The 14,201-nt window shown below is 42.2% G+C and overlaps 1 protein-coding gene across 3 annotated transcripts in view; it reads left to right on the top strand.

Moving 5' to 3' along the window:
• Positions 1-499: 499 nt before the first annotated feature.
• The window catches only part of SCNN1B (sodium channel epithelial 1 subunit beta), a 29,160-nt gene continuing 15,458 nt past the window's right edge, over positions 500-14,201 (top strand). The window contains exons 1-5 of one of the 3 annotated variants that reach the window (XM_075565637.1): positions 549-616; positions 8,541-8,635; positions 9,263-9,583; positions 9,834-10,143; positions 13,257-13,447. In XM_075565637.1, the coding sequence (XP_075421752.1) occupies positions 9,270-9,583; positions 9,834-10,143; positions 13,257-13,447 (815 nt within the window). In that variant the 5' untranslated portion in view covers positions 549-616; positions 8,541-8,635; positions 9,263-9,269. Of the gene's footprint in view, positions 617-5,921; positions 6,050-8,540; positions 8,636-9,262; positions 9,584-9,833; positions 10,144-13,256; positions 13,448-14,201 lie in introns of those variants that run through there. The other 2 variants (XM_075565636.1, XM_075565638.1) reach the window with 2 other exon arrangements.

A 14,201-nucleotide genomic window follows, 5' to 3' on the forward strand; every position in this document is an offset into this window, starting at 1 on the left:
GATACACACAGACACATACACAGGGAGGTGGGGGATACACAGAGAGACATACAGAGGGAGGTGGGGGATACACAGATACATACAGAGGGAGGTGTGGGATACACACAGATACATACACAGGGAGGTGGGGGATACACATAGATACATACAGGGGGAGGTGGGGGATACACACAGATACATACAGAGGGAGGTGGGGGATACACACAGATACATACAGAGGGAGGTGGGGGATACACAGATACATACAGAGGGAGGTGGGGGATACACACAGATACATACACAGGGAGGTGGGGGATACACACAGACACATACACAGGGAGGTGGGGGATACACAGAGATACATACAGAGGGAGGTGGGGGATACACAGATACATACAGAGGGAGGTGGGGGATACACACAGATACATACACAGGGAGGTGGGGGATACACACAGACACATACACAGGGAGGTGGGGGATACACACAGATACATACAGAGGGAGGTGGGGGATACACAGATACATACAGAGGGAGGTGGGCGGGTCTCAGCATCCTCCACCTGCCCGAGTCCCAGCAGCAGAGAGAGCCTGGAAATGTACAGCACCTGAGACACCGGAGCCTGCACTCACCTGACAGGTGAGAAACGGGGCTCAGTCTGACTTTGGAGCAGTGCTGGGTATATCAGGACTGTGTGTAATCTGGATGTATGTGATCTCTATGTGTAACGTGTGTGTCTGTATCTGTGAGCATATGTGTGTAATGTCTATATGTATAGTGTGCTGTGTGTGTGATCTGTGTGTGTGTAATGTCTGCATATGTGAACTGTGCATGTGATCTCTTTACGTGCAACCTGTATATGATCTCTATATGTGACCAGTGTGTATGTGTGATCTCTATATGTGTGAACGTGTGTGATCTCTGTATGTGTGATACCTATATGAATATGATATGTGTGTGTCATATGTGTTGCTTTTGTGTGGCACATGGAAATAAGGCACTCCCAGAGTAACGCGGCACTGCCAGTCAGACACCAACATCGCATCAAAAGAGCTGCAGGTTGTTACATTGTAACCCTGAAACCCTGTAACCCTGTAACCCTGTAACCCTGTAACCCTGTAACCCTGAGCCTCTCTCTCTGAGCCTGGTCTGTTCTTGGTTGGGGGAATGTGTTTGATTTCATCCTGGACACAATATTTGTGAGGTCTCATGTACGGGCTTTGTATGGCTTGGTTTATTAACCCTTTGCTGCCAGGTGGAATTACTAAGTATCACAATCTGGAAAATAATATACTTTGTGTCTGTTTATACATTTGGGGTATAGGTGTGCTGGATAACGATGCGCAGTACTCTTACAAAGCTGATACACACTGCACATTGCACATTGCATACAAATACAAATGTGTTCACTGGAGAGCTTCCAAACTAAACACCCAGATTCACTCAGGGTTGGTAAACTTTATTTCCCATTTACTTGAAGAGAAGTAAGGCTTGCTAAAGCCTAGCACCGTTTAGTGAATCTGGGCCTACGTCTGCTGCCCTGGACACATGGTAATAAAGCAACTTGCCTAAGAGGGTTAGAACAGGGTCCCAGCTGGAGTTGAACAATTCTGCAACAGCTGCTACTGTGACAATGTTAATCCTTCCTCAACATAAGTGTATAGTGTATAGTGTGTTGTGTGTTGTGTGTTGTGTGTTGTGTGTGTGTGTGTGGGGGGGGGGGGAGGGGGCATTTGTAGGAATGTATCCTGTGTGTTCCCTATATGTACTGTATAATGAATGATATATAAGATGTATAATGAATGATATATAAGAAATGAGGAGGACACCAGTTTAGAAAAGTGCAAAAATTGTACAGTATGAATAATAATTTTACAAAAATAGAATTCAATGTGAGAAAGGAATATATAATATACACAAATACATACAGAACGCACCTATATAAAGTACAGGCAGTCCTCGGTTATCCGACACAATGCGTTACTCAAAATGGCGTTGTAAAGCGAAACGTTGTAAAGCGAAACACGTTTTCCCATGGGAACACTGTTTAAATGAAAGGTTCCGTTCCTGAAGGCATTTTTAACACTAAAATACACCAAATATTTTATGCCGGCAATAACATATGCAGCACACACATAAATTATATAGTGTTTATACTGTATTATATATATATAATATAACATAATAAATAATATATTATATAGTATAATATAATATTATATAGTATAATATTATATATATATACGCTCTTACGAAACTTTGCAACGTTGTTTATGTGAATGTGTATATATATATACACACATACACAACGTTGCAAAGCGTCTTAAGAGCGTTGGATAAGCCATTTTGGCGTTGTAAAAATGAATATATAGGTATGCATTGCACAGCGTTGGATAAGCCATTCGCTGTAAAGCGAAGCGTTGTAAAACGAGGACTGCCTGTACACGCAATCATGGTGGATTAGACTCTTGACAAAGGTCAGTGGCCCGAAACGTTGAGTGTCTCCGAGCGCATGTCAACCTATGCAAGTTTTTTAAATATATGTATTTGTGTAAGTTATATATATTCATCTTTCACATTTAATGATGTTATTTTTGTAAGATTATTGAATACAATGCTAGCATTTTTCTAAACTGGTGTCCTCCTCATTTCTTATTATCATTCATTTGATAATTTAGGTTTTCCCTATATATGCTGGTAACATACTGTATTACTGTATTATATTTGGAATCATTGGGAAGGTGATTCCTTTAAAGGGAAAAAGAGGCTTTACCAGTTAGGTTTTCAAAATATTTTTTGTAATATTCTTATATACATTCATCAGTTTCAAGAAATCCTTTTTCAGAGTGTTTTATTTAGAAAAAAACTTTTTCTGTGTTTATTTTTTCTCCGGTACTTGTTACAGTGCGCTTGTTATTATATGTTAGACCTATATTTATAACGTGAATGTGGACATAACTTATACCGACTTGTATACAGTGTATATTACTTGGTGGAGCTACTAAAATATATAATATATATGAAAGGAAAACAGGACAGGCACTCCTATACTCAAAAAAAGGGACATTTATTGACAAAACATTGAGTCAATAAATGTCACTTTTCTTTAGTATAGAAGTGCCTGTCCTGTTTTCATGTTTGTACCTGTTTGGACGGTATGTGCCTTCCCTTTACCTTTATTTCATATCTTATTTTGTGTGTGCCCTGTTCCTGATTTTTTTACATATATATAATCTGTATGCATTAACAGTGTGCATATATATGTTGCTAAATATATCTCAGACAGTATATGATACCTGTGTATATTATCTGCACTTATAATCTGCCTGTGGGCCTTATCTGCATTCTTTGGAAGTTTCACATTTTGGGTAAATGTTTTCACAACAGAACACTCACTTCCTGGGTTTGTGGGAAACGTTCAATAAATTGTCACATTCGCTTATCTCCAAGTTTTGTCAACAGTGCCCAAGACACATGTTTTTACAGTTTATTGTTTAACAACTGAAGCGGTGTGAAACTTTCTCTGGAGAGGATATAAAAGTTACAGTTATGATGTGGGGCCCTGAGATGAAAGTGTGTTTGTGGTCAGTGTGCGACGATACAGAGTTTGCAGAGTATCACTTTTGTACAAGCCCAAACCCCAGGCTATTATTGAAAGAAGAATGGAATACTACAAACAGTGTTTAAAGAGCTTTTATCACTTACAAAGAAAAGATCTTTCTGTATTTAATAACATACAGTCTTAGCAAGCTCAAACTCCAAACCCCACTGCATTGTATGTATATATATATATATATATATATATATATATATATATATATATATAGTTTTGAAGCAAAAGGTGGCACTGTGTGCTCATTTGCATGTCATTTTCCAGAGTCCGTTGCTTCAGTGGAAGCGCTGTGTGCTGGGTGATAATAGTGAAAGGCAGGGTTGCAGACCTGTCTAAGGCTGAGTCTCCGCTGGCGCTGAGCTCGCTAAGCGGGTGGGGCTTGACGCGGTTACTTGCATATATATATATATATATATATGCAAGTTCCGTCTCACGCGATGCGCGCGCGTGCGGGCACAAACGCTCGGCGTTTTTTTGTAAATAAAATTTTTAAACTTTGCCGCTTGCTCAGATAGCCCGCAATTGCGCCCCTCCCTCCTCCCCCCCCCCCCCCCTCCCGTGCGCGCGCTCAGCGCCAGCGGGGCTCAGCCTAAGACATGCAAGTGAGCACACAGTAATATTTCCATTTGCTATATGCTTTACTGTGGAGGGTTTTTGTCACTTTTTTTTACCCACCATAACTTAACTAAGTGTTGTGAAACCTATCCCTGCTTCAAATTGCAAAGCCAGTATAACCAACCCCACACTGAGGAGACCCATTAAGGTTGAAACATTCAAAATCGCTTCTCGGCCTTTTGGCTAAGATCAGAATTCACATCTCGTCTTGTGGCTAAGACCAAGTGCAGTACTAATCCTATCTGGGGCTTAAGTAGGATGGTCAATTGCACGCACTTGGTCCTAAAGCTAGTCAAGAGGTGGGATAAGCCCCAGGTCCACATCTCTCCTGCGCCTTTTGCCTATGGAGGGATGGTTATCGTACAATCAGCCCATTAGCACTGGGGTGCTCCGGCACAACCCACGGGCTAGTCACCATCCCTCGAAAGAGGGAAAACCACCCGATGTGAACTCCCTTGCGGGCCTCGGGCCAGAAGGAGGTAGAGACGGATGTCCTGAATCCTAACGGAGGAAGGCATCAATGTCCCCGGAGACCTAGGCTTTCGGGCTGAAATCTTCGGGGAAAACGAACCGGGGACTTGTCTGACTTCAGGAGGACAGTCCTAGGGCTTGCACCCTTGGCTTGGGTTTTGCGCAAGAGGGGGGGAAAAAAGCTGTCTGTGGGTAAGTTTACTGGCTATGCATCTTAACCCAGGCTGTGCTCAAAGCTGTGAAATGCAGCAAGTTTAAGCCTATAGGGGACCATGTTAAATGGTTTTGAAGCAAAAGGAGGCACTGTGTGCTCATTTGCATGTCATTTCCCAGAATCCCTTGCTGCAGTGGAAGCGCCCATCCATCCTTACTCCCATTCTTACATCCATCCTTACTCCCATCCATCCATCCTTACTCCCATCCCTGCTGTCATCCATCCTTACTCCCATTCATCCATACTCCCACCCATCCTTACTCTCATTTTTACTCCCATCCTTACTCCCATCGATACTTACTCCCATTACTACTCCCATCCTTACTCCCATCTTTACTCCCATCCATCATTACTCCCATCCTTACTCCTATCCCATCCTTACTCCTATCCTTACACCTATCCTTACTCCCATCCATCCTTACTCCCATCCTTGCTCCCATCCTTACTCCTATCCTAACATCCATCCTTACTCCCATCCATCCTCACTCCCATCCATCCTTACTCCCATCCTTACTCCCATCCTTACTCCCATCCTTACCCCATATCCTAACATCCATCCTTACTCCCATCCATCCTTACTCCCATCCATCCTTACTCTCATCCATCCTTACTCTCATCCATCCTTACTCCCATCCATCCTTACTCCCATCCTTACTCCTATCCTAACATCCATCCTTACTCCCATCCATCCTTGCTCCCATCCATCCTTACTCCCATCCATCCTTACTCCCATCCATCCTTACTCCCATCCATCCTTGCTCCCATCCATCCTTACTCCCATCCATCCTTGCTCCCATACCATCCTTTTGTGGATATGCTCTGTTAGGGTTCTGCCTCATTTGCATATCATTTGCATATCATTTGCATGTAATGATCACTAACAACTGTTATAGTTAACACACTGCCCTTTTTACAAGATAAAACATGACTGAACACTACGGGTCATTGAGTGTAGGTTTTTAAAACCATCTCATTATATTTATGTTACAGGAAATTGGACACATGCATTGAAGCTGCTTCTCTGTGTCAACTAAATGGAGCTCTGAGGCCCCCATGACATAGAAGCAGCTTCACAGCATATTGCATAGTCACCTTAAGATGGAAGATGTCTGCCTCCTGCCTCTATTGGTTGCAAAACAAAAGCATCAACCAATCAGAGGTGAGAGTGAGAAAGTGAGGGTTTGCAGGGGCAAGCTTTACATCCAATTGGTCGTATGTATATGTTCAGCCAGAGTTTATCAGCACTGCTACAGCATCACTATGTGATCATGTTTGTGGGTGTAACAGTGGCGTTGTATATGTTTGGAATTACGAATCTGCGCTAGGTCAAACACCAGTGGGTAATAGCTACTTCATGTGGATACAAATACAGACCTGTTGATACATTTGTTCTTATGACATAAATGCATTAACACACGTGTGCTCTTCAAGGCTGTATGTGGATTTAGATATGGAAACTGACTTTTGCATATACAGTGTACTGAAATATAGATGCTGACTTTGTTATTAGTTAGGTAGTGTGGGTGTTTGGGTGCTGACATCTTCCAGGTAATTAAAATTGGGGATAGCTACTCATTTCTGGGCTCTACTCTGCTGAGTATGAAAATCAGAGTCAGCTGGACTAATCTGGATGTTCCAGTCTGACATGCCTGGGGTGTATACAGGGACTCCCGGCCGGGGAGTATACGGGGAGTGCTGGGAGGTGGTGTGTTTACTTTTTTTTTATAATCTCATATTGTATTGTAAAGTTTCATATAAAGACATAGACTGGATCCAGAAGGTAAAGAAAAGGAAATAATACACAAGGGGAAACACTGCAAACAAAAGGTTACCATAAACACATGATATTTAAGGTGCTATAGGTCTAACCATACAGTAGATACATATTGTCACCTATGGTGTTTGGTCAAAGGCCTTGGCCACTTATAGCTTGCACCTAGCAACAAAACCCTCCACAAATCGAAGTGTTAGTTAAAGTGGCTTCTAGTGAAAGAAGGGCAGTGTGTGTTCCCAGATCCCCAGTTATATTTGGGGAAGAATTCTTGAGAAATATAGACTGTCCGTGGCTCCCAAACCCCTATACATTTGTGTAAAGAATCTGTTTGTACATTGGTCAGTTTTTCCATGACGAACACTCTCCGTGTCCTAGCTCTAATTTGGGTCACGGACGGGGCATTATGCTTCTTCCATGCCGCCGCTATGTGACGTCTCGTGGCCGAGTAGATATGAGTCATACGTTTGTTGTGCTTCTTATTAAGCATAGCATTGGCGCTACGTAATAGGGCCAGCCAGGGGCCCAACAGGCAAGAAATATATAAGATGTTTTATAGAACAAAAGGCTGTGTTCCCAGCACTCAGAATGAAAATAATTGAAATAGCGTATGTCACAAAATGTACTTATATATAAAGATTACGCAAGACAAACATCAACACATATCCTGGTTTACTTGATACTGATATAGACTGAATCCAGAATATCACTGCATTAGTGTAAAAGCGTTTTACTCAGTGTGCTTATTGTAAGTGTTGGAGTATCTACACTACAGTTTTGTGAAGACAGAGTCAGTGTTTTGTTATGTCTGAGTGTTAGAAAGTGAATACTGCAGCCCTTAGAGACAGCCTGCTTCTATGTAAGAAGATATGGTACACTTTGCATTAGCATTATGTTGGTTCATTCAGAGTTTGTTTGATCAAATGGTAGAAAAAAAGAAGAAAGCAGCGCTGCTTTCTTCTTTTTTTCTACCATTGGACTTCTGCATCAGCGGCTGGCATGCCACTGCGGCCTCTTCAAGACTTAAGGAGTGGGAAAGATTTTTCCAAGCTATTCTTTATGAGTTTTATGGATATGGATGAGTACCAGTACATATCTGATTCCCTCCAATGAGGTCACATCAAGGTGAAATTGAGCATTTTTGATTCTTTCCTTCAGGAGAAGTTATATTGTATTTTGACTGATTACTCACAGATCACACTTCACTGTCTACCCACTCTTTGACAGGAGCCCTACACTTATGGATTTAATTGCATAAAGATTTCACCGTCTCTGGAGCACCCACTCTCTATACATATCGAACTCTTTGTTTGATCAAATGGTTATAATATTTACTCTACATTGTGTTACACAACCTGTCTTTATTAAGGTAGTGTCAAACACAAATGGTGTTAATAGTACCCCACTGTGGGAGATCTATTCATTAGGATTACCTGTTTTTGTATCTATCCAGAAAGACCACCCAATTCTGTATTTACTGATGTTTTGGTTTATGATACTAGGGAACACCTGCTTGTGATAGGGGGTAAGGGAAGTACCTGCATCAGATTGATCTAAGGGAACAGGCCAGAAGAAGGGGCTAGGTGCCCCGAAACATTGCCCCCCTTATTCCCCTGTTTAATCCCCCTCCCCTTTCTTTCCCCTTGTTTATCCCTACTGTATTTCCCTTCCCCATTATTATTATTATTAGTAGTAGTAGTAGTAGTAGTAGTAGTATTTTTGCTCTGTGTGCCTATGTTTTATGGGACATAGGTATATATATTTCTGATTCAGTCTATATCAGTATCAAGTAAACCAAGATATGTGTTTATGTTTGACTTGTGTAATCTTTATATATATAAGTAAATATTTTTTGTGACATACGCTATTTCATTTACAGTATTTTCATTCTGAGTGCTGGAAATACATCCCTTTGTTCTATATTGTAACTTTGGAGGGACTCAGGATTCCTCCTTGTTCCCGTGCACCATTCAGGTATTCACCTCTCTATATGCTTCATTGTAGGTGCTGCTAAAAACGTTATACTTTCTGTATATAAGATGCTTTGCAACATTTCATGCGCTATCATCCATAGTACCTTCATTCTTGGGCACTGCCACCACATATGGACGAAGCAGTCCCCCTGGCCACACCTTCTAGTACATTGAGGGGAGGATGAACTGTAAAATACAGATAGCTTGATTGGGGTAAGGTACCACTGGTGTAAACGTTTGTGAGCATTTTCCTTAATAACCACACAGATTGAGCTTTTTGTTACTGCTGCAAAGATGTCCTTCCAGTCTTCTGGATCTAATACTACCCTTGGGTCTTCTTCCAGTTTAGACATAAAGCATCGTTTGACTGCTGAATCGACCTGTGATATGAGCATACCTGGGAAATGCCATACATAAGTCTTAAACCTGTGTAAGATTTGAAAGAGGAGCTTTGCAGTTTATGAACGCTCTTAGTTGAAGGAAGCTAAGAGATTCAGTATGTTGTTCATGCAATGTGATATCGCACACGGTATAATGTCTCCAGGTTCTCATGCATCATGTGTGACAAAAACGTGCTGTTATCTAGAATGTGCAATGTAAGGGTGTGTAATGTGTGTGATCCCTGCAGGGGGAAGATGAAGAAGTTGAAGCGTTATTTCACGAAGGCGCTGCATCGTATGCAGAAGGGACCTGGTTACACCTACAAGGAGCTGCTGGTTTGGTTCTGTGACAACACCAACACTCATGGACCCAAACGCATTATCAAAGAAGGGCCGAAGAAGAGAATTTTGTGGTTCATTCTGACGATGGTCTTTCTTAGTTTGGTGTTCTGGCAGTGGGGGATTCTCATCCAGACTTATCTCTCCTACGGAGTGAGCGTGTCCCTCTCTATAGGCTTCCAAGCCATGGAATTCCCAGCTGTGACCATCTGTAACTCCAACCCCTACAAGTGAGTGACAAAGTGTAATGATACTCGTCTCTAAGCAGGAAGTGTCCCGCAGGTTTGAGGTGGAAGTGACGAAAGAATGCCAGGAACCAATATGGTCATCGGAGTGACCGGGGAGCAAATGGGACAAAGTGATAGCTGCACATCTTTTCATGAGAAAAGAGAAAAGGGACAATATCCTCATGATACTACTAGTCATGTTTTGCTGACTCTTGATTTCATCCTATTACTCCTCTTGCTTTTGCTGTTTCAGGTATTCTCGGGTGAAGCATCTCCTGAAGGATTTGGATGGACTGGTACACACTGCCTTGGATCGAATCCAGTTTTCCAGCGAAAGTATCCCTAACTCGCTGATATCAAGCAACAGCAGCCGGAATGTGACCTTAGACCCCAGCCTGTGGAACCACATCCCACTGGTGGTCATCGATGAACACGACCCCGACAACCCCATTGTTTACAACATATTTGACAGTAATACCGATTATTCGCACGCTAACTCCTCTGGAGGCCCCTCTCGGAACCAGACGTCCTATGCTCAGAGATACAAAGTAGCCATGAAACTGGTACGTGGCCTCTTTTGATTCACTTACAGCTTGCTCGGTCACTTGATTATAAATCATGGTCGTGACATTAACCCAGGGGGTGCTCAACACCAGTCCTCAAGCCCCACCAAAGGGTCAGGTTTTCAGCATATCCCTGCTTCAGCACAGGTGGCTCAACACACAACATCTTAGTGAGTGTCATCCCTGTCATTGAAGGTTCAACGGTTCATGTTTGCAGCACCTTTGGGTGCAATCAGAATGTAGACCAGGGGTGGACAACTCCCGTCCTCAAGAACTACCAACAGGTCAGGTTTTCAGGGTATCCCTGCTTACTCACAGGTGATTCAGTCTTCGACTGAGACACTGATTGAGCCACCTGTGTTGAAGCATGGACATCCTGAAAACCTGACCTGTTGGGGGGCGGGGGCTTTAGGACTGGAATTGAGCACCCATGTATTAACCAATCTGAATGCTCTATTCTGCAAGACTCCAAAATCATTGTACCTGTCACATAGTGACCGTGTTACTAAGTTCCAATGAGGTCATGACCTTCAGGAGCTTTTCAAATATTATCTCTAATCTGTTAAGACTCACAAAGTTTGTTCTCTGCTAAGGTGGCTTTATTTTCTCATGAAATTGGGTGGAACAATAATGCAGTTTGGCTACCTACCTGAAGATGATATAACAATGATGCGCTCCTCCTATACCAGCTTATTCTCAGATACGGCTTTATCGTAAGGTCGTTGGCTTTCAAGCAGAAAGCAGCTGGTTTGAAAACAGTGTCACCTCTTTATAGCCCCGAGCAAGTTGATGAATCTCTCTGTCCCTCTAAATTAAAGGTTACATTGTAAGACCTTCTGAGATTCTTAGTATTTAAATCTGTGTCCAACCATTTCAACTACACAACACTACACAAGCTCCAACACTGTGCCGGCACCTACAGCGGCCCTTTTAGTTAGCACACGGGCCACCAGGACTGAATAAGTGACTCTGTGGGATATTTGCACAGCGAGGTTTGTTATAATGTATGTATACATATTGCCTTAAGTGCTGTCTATGGTCTCCTGACATTGAAGGCCACTGCGTGGGATTCCTTTGTTCCCTACGTATAAAGTGCTATTATTTATAAGCTGCGTGTCCCGCTGCGTTGTCTGACTCCAGTCTGGTTCTTTGGAGGCTGAATACTCTATCTCCGGTACAGGGGAGGTGGGCTCCGGCTCCCGCACTAGTATATACATATTAATACATATTGGGTAATAAAGAAGGGGTTACACTAAGATAACCAAATATCCATAGAGTCTCTGACATGCTGAATCTGCCCTTTACCTGTCACACGGCAAAATACAATATCTGAATATTTATAATGTCTATAAAACATTAAGCGGATAATTCACTAATTAGCAATAGCCGTGAACAGTCATAAATATTTGGGGTAAAAAGTAAATGGGTGTGAAGGATCATGAGTGGATTTAACTATTTAGTGAATAGAATTACATACAATACAAAGAAAGTACAATTAAAAGTCAGAATATAACATTTGACAAACACTGAGTGTCAAACATTGGCTCTAAGACGACTGCATGCCACGTGGGGCTGTATGTCTATGATGCACAGTGCTGGCTTGATGGTCACAACTTTAGAAGAATAAATGCATGTTATCATTACAATATTTGAGTGCATCAGAGGCTCATTCTCACACTCACTATCTGGCCCAGCCTTGCCACCAGCCTGAACCCTGCAGTGAGGTGAGCTGCTAGATGTTGTGTGCCAGACTCCTCGGCACAGAAAGATCCTTGTAAAACGCCGCTGGGTAAACAGAGCTGGGGAGCAGAACACTCCCAGACACCGTGTGTCACTCGGGATGAGAACAAACCCCCAAACAGGTTCCATCCGGACACGATGGCTGTGACCTTTAGAGTGTGTTACTATGTGGGCGGGCGAGGGAGGGTTGCTCGAGTTGTCGGTTCCTTTCTGTTGAAAACGGGCAATTTAAAAAAATAACAGAATCAGGTGTTCTGGAGAACTCGACATCACCACCTCCCAATCCATACTGGGAGGTTTCCCCACTGGCCACTTTAGCACAATCAGTTCCATCGTACATTTTCACTCACTTATAAACCGCTACCTTTATAAAAAATAAAACATTTTCAAAGCCATAATGTGGTTTAAAGGAAAAACATCTGTAAATAGCAGCAACTAAATATTGATTTACACCATACAAGGTACATGATGGAATAAATGTTGGTATTTGTTTTTACTATCATGATAGTTACATAGTAGATGAGGTTGAAAAAAGATACATCCATCAAGTTCAACCTATGCTAAATTTAGACACTACATACTTTATCCTATATCTATACCTACTTATTGATCCAGAGGAAGGCAAACAAAAAAAACCAGGGTCATTTCATCCAATGATATCTCATAAGGGGAAAAATAAATTCCTTCCTGACTCCAAGAATTACCAATCAGACTACTGCCTGGATCAACATCCTGTTTACTTATTTGGTATATCCCTGTATACCTTTCCTATCTAAAAAGATGTCCAACCTTTTTTTGAACAAATCTATTGTATCTGCCATCACAGTCTCCATGGGTAATGAATTCCACATTTTAACTGCCCTTACTATAAAGAACCCTTTCCTTTGTTGCTGGTGAAATCTCCTTTCCCCCAAACTTAATGGATGGCCCCGAGTCCTTAGTACTGCCCCTGGGAAGAATAGTTCTTTTGAAAGCTCCTTGTATTGTCCCCGAATATATTTATATATAGTTATCATGATGTGTACTGAACACTTTTATTCTGTGAGGGCTGGTTTAACTCTTTTGTTTTGTAATCATCACCCACTGATAAGGCTGTGTTTGATACCGTACACTGTGTACAATCTATATAGTTTTCTTGTAAAGTGGAACATTCTAAAGAGAAATATTTCCGTGATTGATTCCCATATAACCTCCCTGTCTTTCTCCTACCCTGCTGCACTATAGATATTACTTTACAACTGCTAAAGCACCCTCTTCTACAAATGGAAAGCCCCCCTCCCTATTTGCATGCCCATGTTATAACAGCCCCCGACCCTGCAGGGATATCTGAGAATGTGCTGGTGTGCATAGCATTGTCTTTGTTTTCTCGGCAGTGCACGGACAATGGAACACAATGTGTCTACCGGAATTTCACCAGTGGGATGCAAGCTATCAGCGAATGGTACCTGCTGCAATTCTCCAGTATCATCTCCATGGTGCCAATGTCTGAGAGGATTGAGATGGGGTTCCAAGCAGAGGAACTTATTCTCACCTGCCTATTCGGGGGGCAGACCTGCAGCTACAGGTACACAAACATCTGAACCATTGGAGAAAGTGTATCCAAAGATGTAGTGGCCTACGGAGAAGGAATTCAAGAACACATCGTAACTATAAACAGTACGGGGGTAATTCAATATAATCTGAAGCATGCAAATTCACCCCCATATCTCCCTTTGAAGTCAATAGGAAACTAGGGCCGATAAAGTGTCGATCAGACACTTCGGAGTATGTTGACTAACTCCCATAATGTCAGGATGAAGACTCATTTACTATCAATATACACTTTTTTGCATTAAGACAATATAACTAGGATTTGGGGTTATGGCTCTTACCTATACCTTTGTCATGGTTCTCCACTATACTGTACATTTGTCATGGTTCTCCCCATATACCTTTGTCATGGTTCTCCCCTATACCTTTGTTATGGTAGCCATAATGGACTGTCATCTCACCATGCATGCAGGACCTCTTTCGGCTCCCTTTTCTAAATGAAAGTAAGCCAGTTTGGGGAGTGTGACTGGGGCAGTACACATGTCAAACCGTAACCCGATCTTAGGGAGGACAGAAACCTCATGTGGAGCAGAAGGGCTATAGCAAGGGAAGCCTGGCTGACATGGAGGGGATGTCGCGGGAATTCAATGTTTGATTTATTTAATTTAAGATGACACAATATATATTCAGTATTTCAGATGGAAATTCCCACCTTTGTTTGATAAGTCATTCCCTTTAGGGCAGCAGCAGCAGCAGATGGAGGGGAAATACTAACACAACATGTTCTG

The sequence above is a fragment of the Ascaphus truei genome, chromosome 11 (genome assembly GCF_040206685.1).
Source record: "Ascaphus truei isolate aAscTru1 chromosome 11, aAscTru1.hap1, whole genome shotgun sequence".
Taxonomy (NCBI): Eukaryota; Metazoa; Chordata; class Amphibia; order Anura; family Ascaphidae; genus Ascaphus; species Ascaphus truei.